At 44.6% G+C, this 19783-nt stretch overlaps 1 protein-coding gene across 7 annotated transcripts in view; it reads right to left on the reverse strand.

Annotated features, from left to right (window-relative positions):
- Window positions 1–1817: 1817 nt before the first annotated feature.
- LOC120027142 (oxysterol-binding protein-related protein 3-like) overlaps window positions 1818–19783 on the reverse strand; it is a 38281-nt gene continuing 20315 nt past the window's right edge. For 3 of the 7 annotated variants that reach the window (XM_038971996.1, XM_038971998.1, XM_038971997.1), the window contains 21 exons: window positions 11194–11386; window positions 10155–10271; window positions 9619–9672; window positions 9332–9445; window positions 8973–9146; window positions 8617–8713; window positions 8366–8466; window positions 7780–7872; window positions 7431–7587; window positions 7159–7280; window positions 6890–7000; window positions 6696–6792; window positions 6326–6573; window positions 5995–6132; window positions 5656–5719; window positions 5319–5397; window positions 5079–5223; window positions 4310–4454; window positions 4037–4163; window positions 3702–3824; window positions 1818–2284 (listed from right to left, as the gene is read on the reverse strand). In XM_038971996.1, coding sequence (XP_038827924.1) covers window positions 2185–2284; window positions 3702–3824; window positions 4037–4163; window positions 4310–4454; window positions 5079–5223; window positions 5319–5397; window positions 5656–5719; window positions 5995–6132; window positions 6326–6573; window positions 6696–6792; window positions 6890–7000; window positions 7159–7280; window positions 7431–7587; window positions 7780–7872; window positions 8366–8466; window positions 8617–8713; window positions 8973–9146; window positions 9332–9445; window positions 9619–9672; window positions 10155–10271; window positions 11194–11259 — 2472 coding nt within the window. In that variant the 5' untranslated portion in view covers window positions 11260–11386 and the 3' untranslated portion in view covers window positions 1818–2184. The remainder of the gene's footprint in view (window positions 2285–3701; window positions 3825–4036; window positions 4164–4309; window positions 4455–5078; window positions 5224–5318; window positions 5398–5655; window positions 5720–5994; window positions 6133–6325; window positions 6574–6695; window positions 6793–6889; window positions 7001–7158; window positions 7281–7430; window positions 7588–7779; window positions 7873–8365; window positions 8467–8616; window positions 8714–8972; window positions 9147–9331; window positions 9446–9618; window positions 9673–10154; window positions 10272–11193; window positions 11387–19783) is intronic. The other 4 variants (XM_038972000.1, XM_038971999.1, XM_038972001.1 and 1 more) reach the window with 4 other exon arrangements.

Below are 19783 nucleotides of genomic sequence, written 5' to 3' on the forward strand. Positions count from 1 at the left end.
AAACACCCTAATGATTGGTTGGCAATACAGACTCCCACAATGCAGGCGCTGGCTGATTAACTTGATGAAGGGCAATTGCAGAAACATGCAGTCGACTGAAGTCAAAACTTCAAGACTTTTGATCACATGGTTTATCCCCATAATGGAACACACTTTGGAAGGCGGTGACCATCAAAGATGATCCGCTGGAATGCACCCAAACACTTTGGTCGCACACCCACCCCCCCTCCTCACTAGAACACCCAATCAGAGGCAGCTGGTGGGAGGAGCTATAGGAGGCTCATTGTAATGGGATCAATAGAACGGTCTCAAACACAAACATATGGAAAAGAGGTTTGACTCCGTTCCTATAGCTCCTCCCACCAGCCTCTGCAATCCAACACACACACACACACAGTATAACAGTCTCACTGTTTATTGTTCATCTTCATAGATAGTACTTTACTGATATACAGTATACATCTTATTTTACAGTAATGACTGATCATAACCGGGCAACATACAGGCTTTAACACGCAGTGTTACAAAGTTCCATAAGGCCTTATCTCATACGTACTGTCAGCCAATGGTTGAGGAGTATTAAAACAATCTGGATTGTGATTGGACAGAATCATACTCTTACAGTAGAGTGCTTGACATTTAGAACAAGTTAAATCCCCCTAGATACAACCCTCGACTGTGTCCCACATGACACCCTACTCCATATAAAGTGCACCCTATTCCATAAATAGCACTATATAGATATTAGGTTGCCATTTGGGATGCACACCTCAACACCCCACCAGTGATCTCCTATATAGACCACATTAAGAATGACATAAGTGCGCAGAAGCACCAACTCACCAATAGTGAGTGAGGATTTGCATAATCATCTACAGCAGGTTATTGTGAGTAGAACAGCATTCCATATTAAGGCACTTTGGTGGCTGGACTGCATCCGAACTACAGTGACAGTATAAAATATACATAGAGAAAATGATAAAATTGAAAGAAGAGAACCCTGTCCCTGGAAAGACTAAAGTCATGACAATTTTTTTTAAAGATGCTTTCTTTTCTTTTAAACAAAGAATCAAGTGAAAACTCTGTATTAGGTTGAAGAGATCGAGCCCTAGTTTAGCTCCACCTACAGACACAGGAAGCTAATTTTTGGTCTTGGTCACCCTGACACTCAGCAGTCCCCAGTCACCGGGTCAGAGCTTTGACTCTAGTGATGTCTCCGAGTCCTGATCTAAGGTCAGTTGTTTCACTGTATTGGTTAAGGTTTGTTGTGGGCTTGCTTATGGTAGTCCATCGTATCCGATGAGGACTTCCACCTCTGAGTTAACGGTGAATTCTTTAGTGAGTGTAGAGTCCAATCTGAGATCCAAACTTTATTGCAGGTGGGGCATATGTCTGTGTTGGCGGGGGCAGGCATGGTTCTCTCTCTCCGGAGCTCCTCTCCTCCTCTGTACACCGCTCCCGAGCTGACTCCAGGTGGAACGGTCGGCAGCAGCATCCTCTATGTCTGTGGGTATGTGTGGGTATGTTGCACTTCTTCAGACACATGTTTAGCTGCCCCCCTGCAGACCACCGGCCAAGATATAGCTGGCCATACAGGATCTTCCACGGCAAGCACTCCCGAGATATTCTAATGACATGCCCAAGCCAGCGCAGTTGGTGTTGGGCGACCATGGCCTCCATACTCTTACAGTTGGTGTTGGGCGACCATGGCCTCCATACTCTTGCAGTTGGTGTTGGGCGACCATGGCCTCCATACTCTTGCAGTTGGTGTTGGGCGACCATGGCCTCCATACTCTTACAGTTGATGTTGGGTGACCATGGCCTCCATACTCTTACAGTTGATGTTGGGTGACCATGGCCTCCATACTCTTACAGTTGGTGTTGGGTGACCATGGCCTCCATACTCTTACAGTTGGTCTTAACAAGTATTTCTGTACAGGACACAGTGGCACCAGGTGAGTCCCAGGATGCGCTGCGGGCATCTTCTGTGGAATCGCTTGAGCTGCTTGTTGTGGCGACTAAAGTGACCCAGGCTTCACAGCTGTAAAGAAGTGTGGTGATGCAGACGGCTTGATAGACGGCGATTTTGGTGTGGAGGTGGAGATCCCCGTTTTGGAAAATCCTGTGTCTGTTGTGGGCAAGGATAATCTGACCCTAGATCTGTACTCCTGTGGGGTTACAGGGTCACCACAGCACAGGGAAGTCCTCTCTACAGCTGAACCCAGGGTCCTTCCGCTGCTCCCAGTATGTATTAGAGCTCAGCCACGTGTCATCTTTTGATTTCCTGTTAAATAAACAAAAACAGCAGTCACATATATATATATATAAAACTTAACACATATTCCAAACATACTGCATAACCTGGCTGTAAGTGTACAACCCTAACCCTCAGTACACCTTCAAGTAAAACAGTGAGATCTCATGACTACACAGAACAACTTAATGGTGTTGTTTTGACCAGTCAGACACTGAGGGGCTCCATGTTCGGCTGGAATTAAGGCGGTGCTAGTGTCAGACGCACGTTAGGTTTGCAATTTCGTCATTTAAAAACTGTCGCGCCGGCATTTCCCAGCCCTAACGCCAAGTTTGGCAATTTACCTGTCTAACATCAGCTCGCTTAATGCTCAAATGGGAGGGGTGGAAATATTTTCGGCGTGTCCTTAAAAACATGATCCAAGTTTCTATTTTCAGGCAGTGCTGATAGGATACTTAAGACCAACCAAAAGCTGGTTTTAGTGGTAACACAGTTGGTTATGATACAGCCTATCCAGCCGTGACACACACTGCCCATTTGAACATGGAACAAGAGTAGCCTAATGTGATTTTGGTGCCTTTATACTTTGTAATTAGAAACATAAAAAACGAAATGTTTCCCCCCCCCCATTTAATTGATTTGGTTAAAAACCAAGTATAGCCTCCTGTCCTCTCAATGAAGGCCTTTTTTTGTCCTGCCCAACGTAACCGTGAAGTAGACAAGACTGTTGATAAAGAGTTTGGCTCCTGAGACCGCTGGGAAATCAATCTTAATCACCAAAGCTTTATTCAAACAAGTTGTTGTGTTTAGAATTTGATTCAAATTATTCCTTCTCTTTTTAGGCCTTATAAATAATGAATTTAATCTTGCTTATTGTCATGCTCAGATAGAATGTAATTTACAGTAGGCCTAGCCCCTATGTCAGTGTGAATGCTATTGAGGCCATGCAGTGACTTAGAACAACGTGGACTGCAAATGGGTTCAAGTTAACGTATTTAGCAAAGACAGGTCTACATTATGTTATTTAGTTTTTGTAAGCCAATTAGATTTACCATTGCATTAGGTTTGTTAAAATGGAGCCCAGAGGCTAATGGAGTGTTATTCACATGACAGACCTGTGACAATGTGGTAAGTTATATAGACAGAGTGGTGCCATTCCGTCAGACCTTTTCTATATTGTATAGCAGTGGTTCCCAACCAGGGGTACTTGGCCTATCCACACGGGGTACGTGAGAAGACTCATGAGACGATAGGCTTACTGGTAAAATGCACGTGAGGGCGTACTTCAGGGGTAAGCGAAAAATGTTGGGAACCACTGTTGTAAAGGATACTGTGCAGTTAAGAATTAAGACAGTCTTGTTCTGTCTTCGTGGCTAAATGTGTGAACAATGAACTCCCTTGTCTGCTGGAATCAGACAGAAAGGCAGGCACACACACAGTGGCGTACTTGAAGAAGAGTGGTTTGTGCATCATGTTGTTCTCCTCCAGGACTTTTCTCCTTTCTCTCTGGAGCAGCTCTATCCTCTGTTTCTGCTCCTCAGCCCCCTCAATGTTCCCTTCTTCCAAACACCTGAGACAGAGAGAGAGACACACAGAGAAGGAGAGAGAGAGAGACAGAGAAAGAAACACTCGAGTGAAAAGGATCCTATGAGAAGGGTGATATAATACAGGGAAGTATGAGAAAGAAGGAATACTGGATTAGGGAGAAATAGGAAGAAGACGGAGAGAGGAGAGGAGGAAGAAGACGGAGAGAGGAAGAGAGAATCCCGGGGTGTGTCGTACCTCTGGTCGAGACGGAAGCGTGTGTCTGTGGGGGGTAGGAGGGGCTTCAGGGCGGCATCAAGCTCATTCAGCTCCACACCAAACTGAGTGAAGCCATAGTACTGGTCCTGGTCCACAGGCATGGGGTCTACACAAACACATGACAAAATTCATATTTTTAACTATTTTCAAGGTAAAGATAATAAGCTATAATATTTACGTGGAATGCCACTATATGTTTGTGAATGTGGGTGTGTGAGTTGTGACGGACAGCCCTAAGAGCCAGTCACTCACTTGCTCTCCAGATGCAGATGGCAGAGGGCGTGTCTCCTTGGTACACGCCTTCATGCCATTTGCCAAAGAATGAGTGGATGACACGCCCCCCACTGTCTGTGACCACTCCCTCTATCTTGTTCACCGTTGAGCTCCACGATTTCGCCTGTGGATTAAATATGCAAAACATGAATAATAAACTAATTAAACTAATGACGCAAAACAAATACAAATGTGATGTTACAAATCGGAAACCCATAAAACACTGTCAATCATGTGATGAATTCTAAATAATACATGAATCCATCCACCACTCATTAGTTACTTTGAAGGTTTCCAGGATAATGGTCACCAGGATGTTGTTCCTCCTGTTCCCCAACAGATGGCACTGTTAAACCTGATAATACCCTCAGAAACCTAGTGTTTTCCCAATTCGGTCCTGGGGACCCTAAGCGGTGTGTTTGAGTTTTTGCCCTAAACCTACACAGCCGATTCAAATGATCAAAGCTTGATGATGAGCTGATCACTTGAATCAGTTGTGTAGTGCTAGGGCAAAAACCAAAAAGGTGCACCCGTTGGTCCCAGGACCGAGTTTAGGAAACACTGGCCCAGGGTTTCATACGCGTTGGCCAATTTACATTGAATTGCGTTAGGCTGTTTTAAATAACACCCTATATAGTGCACTACTTTTGGTCAGAGTCCTATGGGTAGTAGTGCTCTGTATAAGACATAAGTTGCCTTTTGGGACGCACCCTTCGTGTAACTGGGATGGTATAGTCCATCTCCTCACCTTGACGAAGGTCACTGTACACTGGCAGGCGTCACTGCTGGTGTTTTTGATTGACATCTCTCCGTAGTGTTCTAGCCATCGCTGGCCACTCAGGATGTTGTGGATGCAGGACGTTACCTTGTTCCACTCATAGTGGTCCCCAAACCTGAGGATGACAAACAACTGTCACACACCTCGATTTCATATGAAAGCAGCTCTGACGTTCACACGCACACATTCTATCAAATCAAAGAGACTCACCCTGGCAGGGTCACATGAGTGGTTCCCATGGGAACAATCTCCATGGATTTCCCCCAGAACTTATTCTTCCACTGGACATCTGAGAGAGATGGGACAGAGCGATAGACAGGGGACAGAGCGATAGACAGGGGACAGAGCGATAGACAGGGGACAGAGCGATAGACAGGGGACAGAGCGATAGACAGGGGACAGAGCGATAGACAGGGGACAGAGCGATAGACAGGGGACAGAGCGATAGACAGGGGTAGTAGGTGAGTGGCGCAGATAACCCTCACAATAACAATCACAAATAGAAGGAAACGGTGGTGATATGTTTACTGAAAACATAGAAGCTCACCTTGCCAGAAAGTGAAGTTGTGAGAGTCACAGTGACACGCTGACACAGGTGGGTGATGGCTCACCTAAGACAGACAGGGGGTTCAACTGGTGAATACATGTGACTGACAATGTTATGAGTCTTCAGTCATCATATGCAACGGTTCTGTTCCAAATGGTATCCTTTTCCCTATATAGTGCACTAGTTATGACCAGAGCACTATGGGCCCTGGTTAAATTTAGTGCACTAAATGGGAAGAGAGGGTCATTTGGAATGCACTAAATGAATCAGCCCAGTGATTCTTGGTTTATTGTATGTGAGTGATGTTAACTTGTTCCTGTAGGTTTAGTTCCTGTTTACCTGTTCTGCTATGAACCTGAAGCCCTTGTCAGGTCTGTCACACTCGTAGGTCTCTCCCAGGACGGGGTTAAAGGGTTTACTTCCTGCCCGGTGGTAACTGGAGGCATATGCAGACACTGCAAATGTTGCCACATACACCTGCAGCACAGGACACACACACACAGAGACAGAGACTGTGTTACTTACCATGTGTAGGTAGAGGTTGTGTGTGTGGGTTCCCACAATGCATCATAAGAATCATGGTGTGAGTATGTCCAAATTCTCTTACCATGCATTGCTAGGAATTGTGTGTGTGTGTGTGTGTGTGTGTACCTGCATCCTATACCCTCACCATTCTCTGGTACGGGTCCTGTGTGTGGTTCGCTGTATCCAGCAGCTCAGAGTACTCCACCTCCTCACACAGCCTCTGCAGTGTGTTGAGAGGCTCGTTGAGATGAACAGGCATGGCTACCTTGGACAGGTCCTTCCCTATGTTGTTCTTGAGGATGTTCCATAGACTGACACTGCTGCTGCTGGGTTGGGGGGAGGGGAGGGTAGTCCGCCTGCGGGCCACCTGAACACCACTTCCTCCTGAGCCTGCTGAGGGGGGGGGGGGGGGGGGGGTGCTTAAAATGGAGGTAGCAAACATTTGCTCACTCGTACAAATTGTATGCTTGTCATAGAAATACTCATATGCTGGCCTATGCACCCGCACGGCATACCAGAGTCATGTCTCTCACTTCCTCCCTCGTTGCTGTAGCCGGTGTCCATGGAAACACTGTCGCTGACATCACTGATATACGAGTCATCATCAGAAGCCTGGAGACAAACAGAGAAAAAAAGATATGAATGACTGTTCAGATCATTGTTTATCTCCCTAATGGTTAGGGTTGGGTAATCTGACCTTTAGGCTCACCTCATTCTCAGAGGAGCTGGAGGTCAGCTGGTACTCCTGAGCGTCAAAGAACTCCGACATGGACTCATTGGACGCCTGGTGGACAAGTTGGCGGGATCCATCTGGGAGACCCTGATTGGTAGAAGAGGTTGATTGGCAGCAGAGGTTCAGATCAGTCCCAATGTCATGTTTGGTATGTAAACAATCTCCTGAAATCAACTTGACATGTGCAGTATTGTGGAACACAGCACATGCACACACACTCGCTCTCTCTCACACACCCAACTCACCGAGCCATAGCCGGTCTTGAGGCCCATGACCTGCGCTGGAGGGGCCTTCAGGTCAATAGCATGTCTCACTCTGTCTCTCTCTGCTGATAGAGAACTATAGGCTGACCGCAGAGTGGAGTGAACTACAGACACACAGAGCGCAGGAAACACACACACACAGAGCGCGGGAGACACACACAGAGCGAGAATAAAAAGTGTGTTTTAATGATCATACCCAGCCTGTAAAATACCTATACTTGACCCAGTGGGCCGACCTGAAACCAGGGACTCACTGTTGTTCGCCAGCCTGCAGAAGTCTTCCTGGAGGCGGTTGGCATCAGTAGGTGAGTCTGGGGTTTCCAGGAAGGAGGTGTTGGCTTCAGCAGTAGAGAGGTTTGGGTGGGAGGTATGGAGATGAGGAGAGGCAGGCGGTGAGCCACAGCCAGGAACCTGGTGGAAGGAGAGATCTCAGGGTTAAAGACAACTACAGGTGGGGGATGTATTGGGTGTCACACAGAACTATTCTTCTAGTAGTCTTTAGTCAATGCAACACTATCAAGTGGCTGTAGGATTTAGCACAGGTAAAAGTTGACATGGAATGGTAGCAGCTGTTGCTTTGAGAGAACGTAAAACAGTGTGTACCTGTAGCGTGGCCGGGGCATCTTTGGTGTAATTTTTTGAACGCCACTTCCTGGGACCCCTCTTCTCCTTCTTGGGAATGTCATATGTTGAGGCCTGGTGTCCCAGTGGAAGTGGAGAGGTTAGGGTTAAAGTCTAGGGGTTGTGTGCATACCTACCGTGTACTCATAGCAGGGTCAGAGTAAGTGTAGTGAAGGTTAAAGGGGCTGAGTACAGTATGTGTACTGGGTCAAGGTTAGGATCGAGGTTAAAGGGCAAAGGTTGTGTTACCATGAGGCTGATGGCGGGGGCAGAGGAAAGGTTGTGTTACCATGAGGCTGATGGCGGGGGCAGAGGAAAGGTTGTGTTACCATGAGGCTGATGGCGGGGGCAGAGGAAAGGTTGTGTTACCATGAGGCTGATGGCGGGGGCAGAGGAAAGGTTGTGTTACCATGAGGCTGATGGCGGGGGCAGAGGAAAGGTTGTGTTACCATGAGGCTGATGGCGGGGCAGAGGAAAGGTTGTGTTACCATGAGGCTGATGGCGGGGGCAGAGGAAAGGTTGTGTTACCATGAGGCTGATGGCGGGGGCAGAGGAAAGGTTGTGTTACCATGAGGCTGATGGCAGGGGCAGAGGAAGTGCGGTGGAAAACCTCCATACTCTTCAGCAGCAGGTTGAGTTCCAACAGGTAAGACTCACAGTCCTCCAAGTCTGCCAGAACAATGAGGGATATGAATTAGAGAAGGTGAGGGATATTAATTAGAGAAGGTGAGAGCGAGTCGATACAGAGAACTTAAGTAAGGTGAGATCCATCAGGAAAGGTATGACGACTCAGACAGGTGAGATGTTTGATCTCCCTACCTCTGCAACACCTGTCCATGTCTTCTGAGGAGTGAAGCCAGGCACTGACCTTCGCCTGCTGGACTACTGACGCCTGCTTAGCCAGACTGGAGTGCTGCTGAGAAAGAGAGAGCAGGGGAGGGAGACAGCGAGAGGAAGGGTGAGAGACAATGAATTGAATATGCATAGACATACAGTGATTCATATAAAATACATTATACAGTACAATAATGAAATTATGATTGGTCAGTCAAGAAGCGTCAGTAAGAGTTTGCTCTTAGACGCAGATCTAGGGTCAGCTTACCATCTCCAAAATTCAAACCATTAGGGGGAAAGCACAAAATGTATCATATATCCCTGTCTAAAGACAAGCGTACCCGTCTCATGGAGTCGTTGAGGTTAGGCGAGAGGTGTGAGGGGTGAAACAGGTGCCTCTCGTGGGGGTACATGGTGATCTCGTTCTGACGGAAGACACGGTGATGTCGTAGCGTCGACACCCAATCATCAAACAACTCCTGTGACTTCACTTCCTGAGACTTCTCAGACTTCACCTATTGGACAGCGAGATGTGATGTCATTTAAACAGATGAGAGAGACAGAGAGAGAGACAGAGAGAGAGACAGAGAGAGAGACAGAGAGACAGAGAGAGACAGAGAGACAGAGAGAGAGACAGAGAGACAGAGAGACAGAGACAGAGACAGAGACAGAGACAGAGAGAGAGAAACGAGAGAGAAACCTTGAGGTGATAAATGTTGTTGTTGGCGTCCAGATCGATGGCCTTGGTTTTCTTTTTGATTGACATGACAGACAGCCCCACATCAATGCAGCCATGCAGCTTGCCTTTCCTCAGCTGGAAACAAAAGCAAAAGGTCAGTGTGTGTGTGTGTGTGTGTGTGTGTATGACTAACTAAATGAGCGAATACTCGCTCCTTCAATGACACACACACACACACACACAATTGAGTTAATGTGTGTGTGTGTGTATTGCATCTGCTTAACAGATACTTTTGAATAGGCACTTACATCAGCTTTACATTTTGAGTACTTCAGAATGCCTTTCTCCAACAAGAAGTATCTCTGGATAGCAAGAGAAAGTATCAACTGTTTTAGCCATCCATCTGTCACGTTCAAACTTTAATTATCTGCTTTGGGCCAAAGAAATAACGTCACACTTTAGATATTACAGTTGTGGACAAAAGCTTTATACATGAACAAGATATCCATTTAAATGCTCCATTCAAATTTCACCTCCAACTTTACATAAGCGTCTTATAAGAGCTTTAGATAAACACCATGTAGGTGTCAGGTAGAACACCCCTCACATCTCCATGTGCCCTTCAGGTAACTCAGCGGTTCAAGAGAGCCAAGTGCCTCCTTGATTCCTCACGTCCTCTCCGCACATCCTTCAGTTCAGAAGAGGAGAAGGTCTGAAGAGAACCTATGACCTTCTCCTCCAATGCATGTAGAGAAGGAGAGGAGAGAGGATGCAAGAAATCAAGGATAGACACTTGAGATTTACCTGCAGTAAGAGGTAAAGAGGTCAGGGAGGCTGTACCCACCTTGTGCCATCCCTTCATGGGCCATTTCCTCCTCTTGAGCAGGAAGCCCTCCTGTTTCTCTGGCTCCTGGATGTTGCCAGGGTTACCCTTCAGCCCCTCTATGATCTCCCAGCTGTCCTGTAGACAGAGACGCATCAGGTTACACGCATACTCAACCACATGAAGAGAGGAGGAGAGGCTGCATCTCTGCCTTAATGTGTCCTCTAACCCAGGCAAGGAGGGTTAGGAGTGCTGCTAGGCGCCCTCCAGTCAGGCCATAGCCAGTTCATTTCAGTTCAGCTGACGTTAGGTCAGTCAAGATAAGCATCAAAATGTTAATGTCGCCACAAGACATTTGAGACAGAGCGGAGTTCATTCAGACAGGCACGCACACGCAGAGGCGCACGCACACAGAGATACGCGTGCACACACACACAGATACGTGCGCACACACACACACAGAGATACGCTCGTACACCCACACACGCGCACACACACACACACACACACAAGATACGCGCACACACGAGATACGTGCGCACACACACACGAGATACGTGCGCACACACACACGAGATACGTGCGCACACACACACGAGATACGTGCGCACACACACACGAGATACGTGCGCACACACACACGAGATACGTGCGCACACACACACGAGATACGTGCGCACACACACACGAGATACGTGCGCACACACACACGAGATACGTGCGCACACACACACGAGATACGTGCGCACACACACACGAGATACGTGCGCACACACACACGAGATACGTGCGCACACACACACGAGATACGTGCGCACACACACACGAGATACGTGCGCACACACACACGAGATACGTGCGCACACACACGAGATACGTGCGCACACACACGAGATACACGCGCACACACACGAGATACACGCACGCGCGCACACACACGAGATACACGCACGCGCACACACACGAGATACACGCACGCGCGCACACACACGAGATACACGCACGCGCGCACACACACACACACAGAGATACGCGTGTAGACACACACACACACACCTACCTGATGGCTGCCATGTTTGGACGAGCCGCTGCTGCTGTCGCTGTGGGAGGGGGATGTTGATGTCATCTTTCTGTGACTTGACAGTTCTGCTTACGATTGTCTAGTCTCAGCGGAAACCACCAAGGTCACAATGGGGTCAACAGGACCAACACCTAACACACCGACCTCAAGAGGGCGTCATCATGAATAACCACTGTTGAATAGGAAGAGAGAGACGCAGTGATTAACAGAACATTATTACTTCATTTCCAGCATGTTGAGACAAACATGAGCTGAGAGAAATGAAAGCCACATACCACTGTAGGGTTGCTTTAGTGAAGCAGCAGAACAAAGAGACGTGACTTCTCTGAGAGAACAGACAAAGTATCCTACGTCCTCAAAACTAGGTGCGCTTTTAGGTTAGGCACGAGATCATCAGGTGTTCTTTATGTTTGCATGAGCTCTCTGACACACACACACACTTCCAGCAGCATACACCCTGTGTATGGGGAAATGCCAACGTCTATATATGAACTATGGTGTAGTGCATTGAACCAGTGGCAGCAGCCCAGTCAAACCCACATGACTCCCAGGCCAGTCAAAGTCACAGCTACCGTGCTGATCAGCAGAGTTCACAAGTGAGTCAGGGTTATACAATCAGTCCCAGTCTTCAAATCTCAGCAGAGGACTAGATTAACCAGTAGCTACACATGCTAATACTCACAAACACTGGTAGAGACACGGAATTCTGCTGTATTGCAGTTGCTAGTAGCATAAACAGTATTGTGATGAATAAAATGTCCACATTCTGTGAATTTGGAGACAGGAAACGTTAGTTGCTAGCAGCACATAGTAGTAGAGCAATGTTCTAGAATGTGGACATTGAATTCGCAAGGCACCAGGCCAAAACCTATGTAGACATTACCTTGGCTTCGATTACAGCACTGCAAACACCTGGGTCGTAATTTACTGCACCAAACGGAAGAGAACGGACCAAAATGGGGAGGGACTGCCTGAACTTGTTTAACAACAACGGGGCGGCAGGTAGCCTAGTGGTTAGAGCATTGGGCCAGTAACCAAAAGGTTGCTAGATTGAGTCCCTGAGCCGACAAGGTAAAAATCTGTCGTTCTGCCCCTGAACAAGGCAGTTAACCCACTGTTCCCGGGTAGGCCGTCATTGTAAATAAGAATTTGTTCTTAACTGACTTGCCTAGTTAAATAAAGGTTAAATAAGAAACACTTGTTTTCACATTGCATAATGTTTTGCTGTGGTGTACAGTAATAAATACTAATGAGGATGGGTGAAAACCTTCTGTACAGTAATAAATACTAATGAGGATGGGTGAAAACCTTCTGTACAGTAATAAATACTAATGAGGATGGGTGAAAACCTTCTGTACAGTAATAAATACTAATGAGGATGGGTGAAAACCTTCTGTACAGTAATAAATACTAATGAGGATGGGTGAAAACCTTCTGTACAGTAATAAATACTAATGAGGATGGGTGAAAACCTTCTGTACAGTAATAAATACTAATGAGGATGGGTGAAAACCTTCTGTACAGTAATAAATACTGAGGATGGGTGAAAACCTTCTGTACAGTAATAAATACTAATGATGGGTGAAAACCTTCTGTACAGTAATAAATACTAATGAGGATGGGTGAAAACCTTCTGTACAGTAATAAATACTAATGAGGATGGGTGAAAACCTTCTGTACAGTAATAAATACTAATGAGGATGGGTGAAAACCTTCTGTACAGTAATAAATACTAATGAGGATGGGTGAAAACCTTCTGTACAGTAATAAATACTAATGAGGATGGGTGAAAACCTTCTGTACAGTAATAAATACTAATGAGGATGGGTGAAAACCTTCTGAAGTCACTCTGGACTCATTCCACATGTTGTTGTGTTACAGCTTGAATTAAAAAATGAATTAAATTGAGTTTGGTGTGTAAGTGGCCTACACACAATACCCCATAAATGTCAAAAATGAATTATGTTTGACATTTTTACAAATTAATAAAAAAATGTAAAGCTGAAAGGTCTTTAAATCAATAAGTATTCAACCCCTTTGTTATGGCAAACCTAAATAAGTTGAGTATATATTTGCATAACAAGTCACATAAGTTGTATGGATTCACTGTGTGCAACAATAATGGTTAAAAACATTTTTTTATGACTACCTCATCTCTGTATCCCACACATACATATCATTGTAAGGTCCCTCAGTTGAGCAGTGAATTTTAAACATAGATTCAACCACAAAGACCAGGGAGGTTTTCCAATGCCTCAAAGGGCCCCTATTGGTAACGGGGTAAAAAAAAAAAAGCCCACAGTGATTGTCCCTTTGAGCATAGTGAAGTTATTAATTACACTTTGGATGGTGTATCAATACACCCAGTCACTACAAAGATAGAGGTGTCTTTCCTAACTCAGTTGCCGGAGAGGAAGGGAACTGCTCAGTGATTTCACCATGAGGCCAATGGTGACTTTAAAACAGTTAGTTTAATGGCTGTGACAGGAGAAAACTGTGGATGGATAAACAACTGTAGTTACTACACAATACTAAGCTAAATGACAGAGTGAAAAGGATGAAGCCTGTACAGAACACAAATATCCCAAATTCATCTTTCAGCAGGACAATAAGCTAAAACACAAGGCCAAATATATAATGGAGTTGCTTACCAAGACGACATTGAATGTTCCTGAGTGGCCTAGCTACAGTTTTGACTTATTAAGTCTGTGGCAAGACTTAAATGGCTGTCAAGCCATGATCAACAACCAACTTGACAAAGCTTGAAGAATTGTACAATCGAGGTGGGGAAAGCTCTTAGAGCCTTACCCAAAAAGACTCAAAGCTGTGATCACTGCCAAAGGTGAATGTAACATGTATTGACTCAGGGTTATGAATACTTATGTAAATTCAATATTTCTGTATTTCTTTGTAAATAGATTAGCAAAATTTATAAAAACATGTTTTCAGTTTGTCATTATGGGGTATTGTGTCTAAATGGGTAAGAAAATGTTGAATTCACGCTGTATGACAAAATAGAATATGTCAAGGGGTATGAACACTTCTGAAGGCACTGTAGATCAACATTCTTAGTGAGGTACAGTATGAGAAACATGTTGATAATCAGGATGTACACAGCGTGTCAATGGTTAATAAGAAGTGAACAAATCTGCCCACATTCTCACTGCCACACATTCCTCTCTTCTCCATCCAGGCTGTGGCATGCCCAAACCTGGTGTGTGTGTTATAGACCCACTCCCTAAACATGGAAATGCTTTGGGTGAATATGCTTTGGGTGATACTGTGGAAATTTACACAGTTCCTTATGGATAGAATGCATGTGTCTGTGTTTTTCCAATGTGCTGTCTAGTTCAACCAAAGGCTCTATTGTTTGTGTGTGTGTGTGTGTGGTGGTGGTTTGTCTGTTAGTGTGTGTGTGCACACACTGTCTGGTTCCCCATAGGCCTCTCTCAAGAGTCAGAGCCATGCCCAGGACATGAGTCATCAGCAGGAAGGAATGTTCGCTGGGACACAACACTCCAACCACTGAGTATTTCCATGGAAACGGACCCATGATCACCAACATGGGAAGTTCATAGGAGCATGTCTAATTGGGTGTCAAATGAAAGCTATTGTAAGAGTCTATAATTTGGGGAAATGGAGGCAAGGATACATTTTTCAAACATTTTCCATTTTAGGCAGAAGTAAAGGCTTTGATTTCAGGATAAAACAGATGGAAAGGGGATCTTAGAAAACATCTATCAGAAAAAGTCTTAAAAAAGGTATCAGAACTACATCAACACAATAACATTTTGTAGAAATTGTTAACCTTCTGTAAATGTAAGAAATATTGCCTTGTGCAATATTATCTTTAATATATTTTCTAATTTTTCTCCCTCGTGGAGGGAGGGAGGATACAGTGGCTTGCGAAAGTATTCACCCCTCTTAGCATTTTTCCTATTTTGTTGCCTTACAACCTGGAATTAAAATAGATTTTTTGGGGGGTTGTATCATTTGATTTACACAACATGCCTACCACTGAAGATGCAAAATGTTTTTGTGTGTGAAGGAAACAAGGAATAATACCAAAACAATTAAAACTTGAGCGTGCATAAATATTCACCCCCCCAAAGTCAATACTTTGTAGAGCCACTTTTTTGCAGCAATTACAGCTGCAAGTCACTTGGGGTGTCTCTATAAGCTTGGCAGATCTAGCCACCGGGACTTTTGCCCATTCTTCAAGGCAAAACTGCTCCAGCTCCTTCAATTCTGACCAGTTTCAAAGTCCCTGCCGATGAAAAACATCCCCACAGCATGATGCTGCCACCACCATGCTTCACTGTGGGGATGGTATTCTCGGGGTGATGAGAGGTGTTGGGTTTTCGCCAGACATAGTGTTTTCCTTGATGGCCAAAAACCTATATTTGACCAGAGTACCTTCTTCCATATGTTTGGGGAGTTTCCCACATGCCTTTTGGCGAACGCCAAACGTGTTTGCTTATTTTTTTCTTTAAGCAATGGCTTTTTTCTGGCCACTCTTCCGTAAAGCCCAGCTCTGTGGAGTGTACGGCTTAAAGTGGTCCTATGGACACATACTCCAATCTCCGCTGTGGAGCTTTGCAGCTCCTTCAGGGTTATCTCTGGTCTCTTTGTTGCCTCTCTGAATAATGCCCTCCTTGCCTGGTCCGTGAGTTTTGGTGGGCAGCCCTCTCTTGGCAGGTTTGTTGTGGTGCCATATTCTTTATTTTTTTATAATGGATTTAAAATGGTGCTATGTGGGATGTTCAAAGTTTTGGATATTTTTTTTTTTAGAACCCAACCCTGATCTGTACCGCCACAACTTTGTCCCTGACCTTTGTCCCTGTTTGGAGAGCTCCTTGGTCTTCATGGTGCCACTTGCTTGGTGGTGCCCCTTGCTTAGTGGTGTTGCAGACTCTGGAGCCTTTCAGAACAGGTGTATATATATTGAGATCATGTGACAGATCATGTGACACTTAGTCCACCTGTGTGCAATCTAACTAATTATGTGACTTCTGAAGGTAATTGGTTCTACCAGATCTTATTTAGGGGCTTCATAGCAAAGAGGGTGAATACATATGCACGCACCACTTTTCCATTTTTATATATATTTTTTTTTTTACGGAAAAGTGGTGCATGCATATATATATATTTTTAAACGAGTTATTTTTTTTCATTTCACTTAACCAATTTGGACTATTTTGTGTATGTCCATTACATGAAATCCAAATAAAAATCCCATTTACATTATAGGTTGTAATGTAACAAAAACAGGAAAAAACACCAAGGGGGATGAATACTTTTGCAAGGCACTGTAATTAAAGTTCACAGAACTAACAAGTAATGGTAGACCTACCAATTAGTTAGTGATTTTACTGATAAACATTCTTTGAATTATAGTGATTAAAACTGGTAATTTGTGGAAAACCCCTCCCTCGCTCTGCCTCACTGTCCAGTTCATACCATCTCTCCCAGCTCTTATTGACACTCTTTCTTCCCATTTACCACTGAGCACCGACAGACACCGGATGTCCATGTACGTTGAAATTTGGTCAGTCCACCCTGGCCTTGATGTTATCAGACGGACTGGAACAAATCTGAACCTATAATAGACGTATGTTTCACAAGTTTGGACAGCACAGTACAGTACATTCTAGTATAGTATATTGTATAGTACAATTGTATAGTGCAATTGTATTGTACAATTGTATTGTATAGTATATTGTACTCTACCCTACTCTATTGTACTACACTGTATTGTGCTGTCCAAACATGTAAACATGAGGAGAATGACAAATATCCATAATTATGCATTTCTGTGTAGTACAGATCAGGGATCCACGATGTAATTCCATTATCGGGTGTAATTCCACTTCACTTACTGTAGTTCAAATCTCAAGGTGCCATGTCACAGCTGACAGCCCATTCATCTTTCAATCTTCATTTAGAGCAGATATTTAACAGAATTACAGAGTTAAATATCAGAGGGAGATTTTACCGTGATCCCGTTGCCAAAGTTTGCATCTACGCAGTTCTTCCACTAAATTAGTTTTGGTAAATTGTTCAACTTTGAAAACACATTTTAAAGTCAAACCTCAATTCCGTTACTGTGGAATTGCACCCCCAAGTGGCACCCTAATTCCCGTTTAGTGCACTACTTTTGGCCAGTGCCCATAGGGCTCTGGTCAAATACAGTACACTTATATGGATTAGGTTGCCATTTGGGAGGTAACCAACCACTGAGCCTAGATATCAGACTACACTACACCTCAGCTACAGCAGTCGTGGCAACAGATTATTACACTAACACTGCATGGATACCCTTTAGTATGGCATAACTCTCCAACAGTTATTTATTTTATTTCACCTTTACCTTTAGGCCACGGTGGCAAAGTAATTACAATATAGCAATTAAACATTGGAATGGTAGGATGTGCAGAAGATGAATGTGCAAGTTGAGATACTGGGGTGCAAAGGAGCAAGATAAACAAATAAATACAGTATGGGATGAGGTAGATTGGATGGGCTATTTACAGATGAACTATGTACATGTGCAGTGATCTGTGAGCTGCTCTGACAGCTGGGGCTTAAAGCTAGTGAGGGAGGTAAGAGTCTCCAGCTTCAGAGATTTTTGCAGTTTGTTCCAGTCATTGGCAGCAGAGAACTGGAAGGAGAGGCGGCCAAAGGAAGAATTGGCTTTGGGGGTGACCAGTGAGATATACCTGCTGGAGCGCGTGCTACGGGTAGGTGCTGCTATGGTGACCAGTGAGCTGAGATAAGGCAGGGTTTTACCTAGCAGAGACTTGTAGATGACCTGGAGCCAGTGGGTTTGGCGACAAGTATGAAGCGAGGGCCAGCCAACGAGATCATACAGGTCTCAGTGGTGGGTAGTATACGGGGCTTTGGTGACAAAACAGATGGCACTGTGATAGACTGCATCCAATTTGTTGAGTAGAGTGTTGGAGGCTATTTTGTAAATGACATCGCCGAAGTTGAGGATCGGTAGGATGGTCAGTTTTACGAGGGTATGTTTGGCAGCATGAGTGAAGGATGCTTTGTTGCGAAATAGGAAGCCGATTCTAGGTTGAATTTTTGATTGGAGATGTTTGATGTGAGTCTGGAAGGAGAGTTTACAGTCTAACCAGACACCTAGGTATTTGTAGTTGTCCACATATTCTAAGTCAGAACCGTCCAGAGTAGTGATGCTGGGCGGGCGGGCAGGGATCGGTTGAAGAGCATGCATTTATTTTTACTTGCATTTAAGAGCAGTTGGAGGCCACAGAAGGAGAGTTGTAGTGGCTTCCTTTCCTCTTTACCATAGCCACTGCCCAAGCCTGAAGCGGGGTTGTTTCGGACGCATACAGTCCACACTCAACGTTTCCAAACGGCCAAACATTCAATGAGATCCAGGGATATGGTGCAACAAAAAATGTTTATTCTTCTTATCTAACAAAAAGGTATTCTCCAATCAACTTAAAGCAGAGATTACTTGAAATGCAAATACATAATATAATATGACCTGTCTGTCTGTCTGTATTTCTGTATGTATGTCTGTATGTCTATATGGTCAAAAAACTATACCGCTCCCGCATCTAGCAAGGACTCCTCCCCCCGAAGGCCCAACTTCCTGCCTTTATACTAACACAATTAACACAGTACAATGAATGGGCAAGAGGGGGGGCCAAAAACTGAGTTACACTAATAACAAATGAATATATCTCAATCAGGTAAATAAATCATAAAGGTACATACCTAATATTTCATCATATACATTAATATTTAATATATTTACACAAATGTACATGGAGCTCAGTATGTTCAGTCTTATATACAAATATGCCCAAATCGGCTCTAACATACCGGCCCCTAATTGTTGACTGCACTGAATGCACAACAATTACTTAATATTCAAACGTAGAGCCAATACAAAAACATTCTATACCAGAGCACCATTACAGTTCATAGCTATATACAAATATACAAGGTGCCATATAGGAAAATAGTCCATAGATCTCAGTCTGAGTTGAAGTGTAAAGGTGTTCAACTTCCAAAAAATGTCAAGAGTTTGACGTCCAAAAAATGTATGACATCAAAGAATGTAAGAGTACGACATCAACGAATCAGAGGTGCACGTGATTCAAAGATGGAGCACTGTGTGTGTGTGTGTGTGTGTGTGTGTGTGTGTCTCACTTCGTCGCCTCAAGGAGCAGACAGAGTTTATTGATAGGTCTCTAAGATATTGGTCTTAGTCTTAACCATGACGCTCCGGACAAGACCTTTGGCCCCTGGCAAAGCCTTCACCACACGCCCCATTAGCCAAGAGTTCCTTGGGGCGGTGTCATCGACGATGACCACAAGGTCACCAGGACTGAAGTTTCTCTTAGTTTTGTTCCACTTGTTCCGCTCCTGCATAAGTGGAAGATACTCCCTGATCCATCTCTTCCAGAAGAGGTCAGTGATATATTGTACTTGCTTCCATCTCCTTCGTGAGTATAGGTCACTTCTCTGGAATAGTCCTGGTGGCAGGACTGGCTTTGCTTTCAGATGAAGCAGATGGTTCGGAGTCAGGGGT

The sequence above is a fragment of the Salvelinus namaycush genome, chromosome 32 (assembly GCF_016432855.1).
Source record: "Salvelinus namaycush isolate Seneca chromosome 32, SaNama_1.0, whole genome shotgun sequence".
Lineage (NCBI taxonomy): Eukaryota > Metazoa > Chordata > Actinopteri > Salmoniformes > Salmonidae > Salvelinus > Salvelinus namaycush.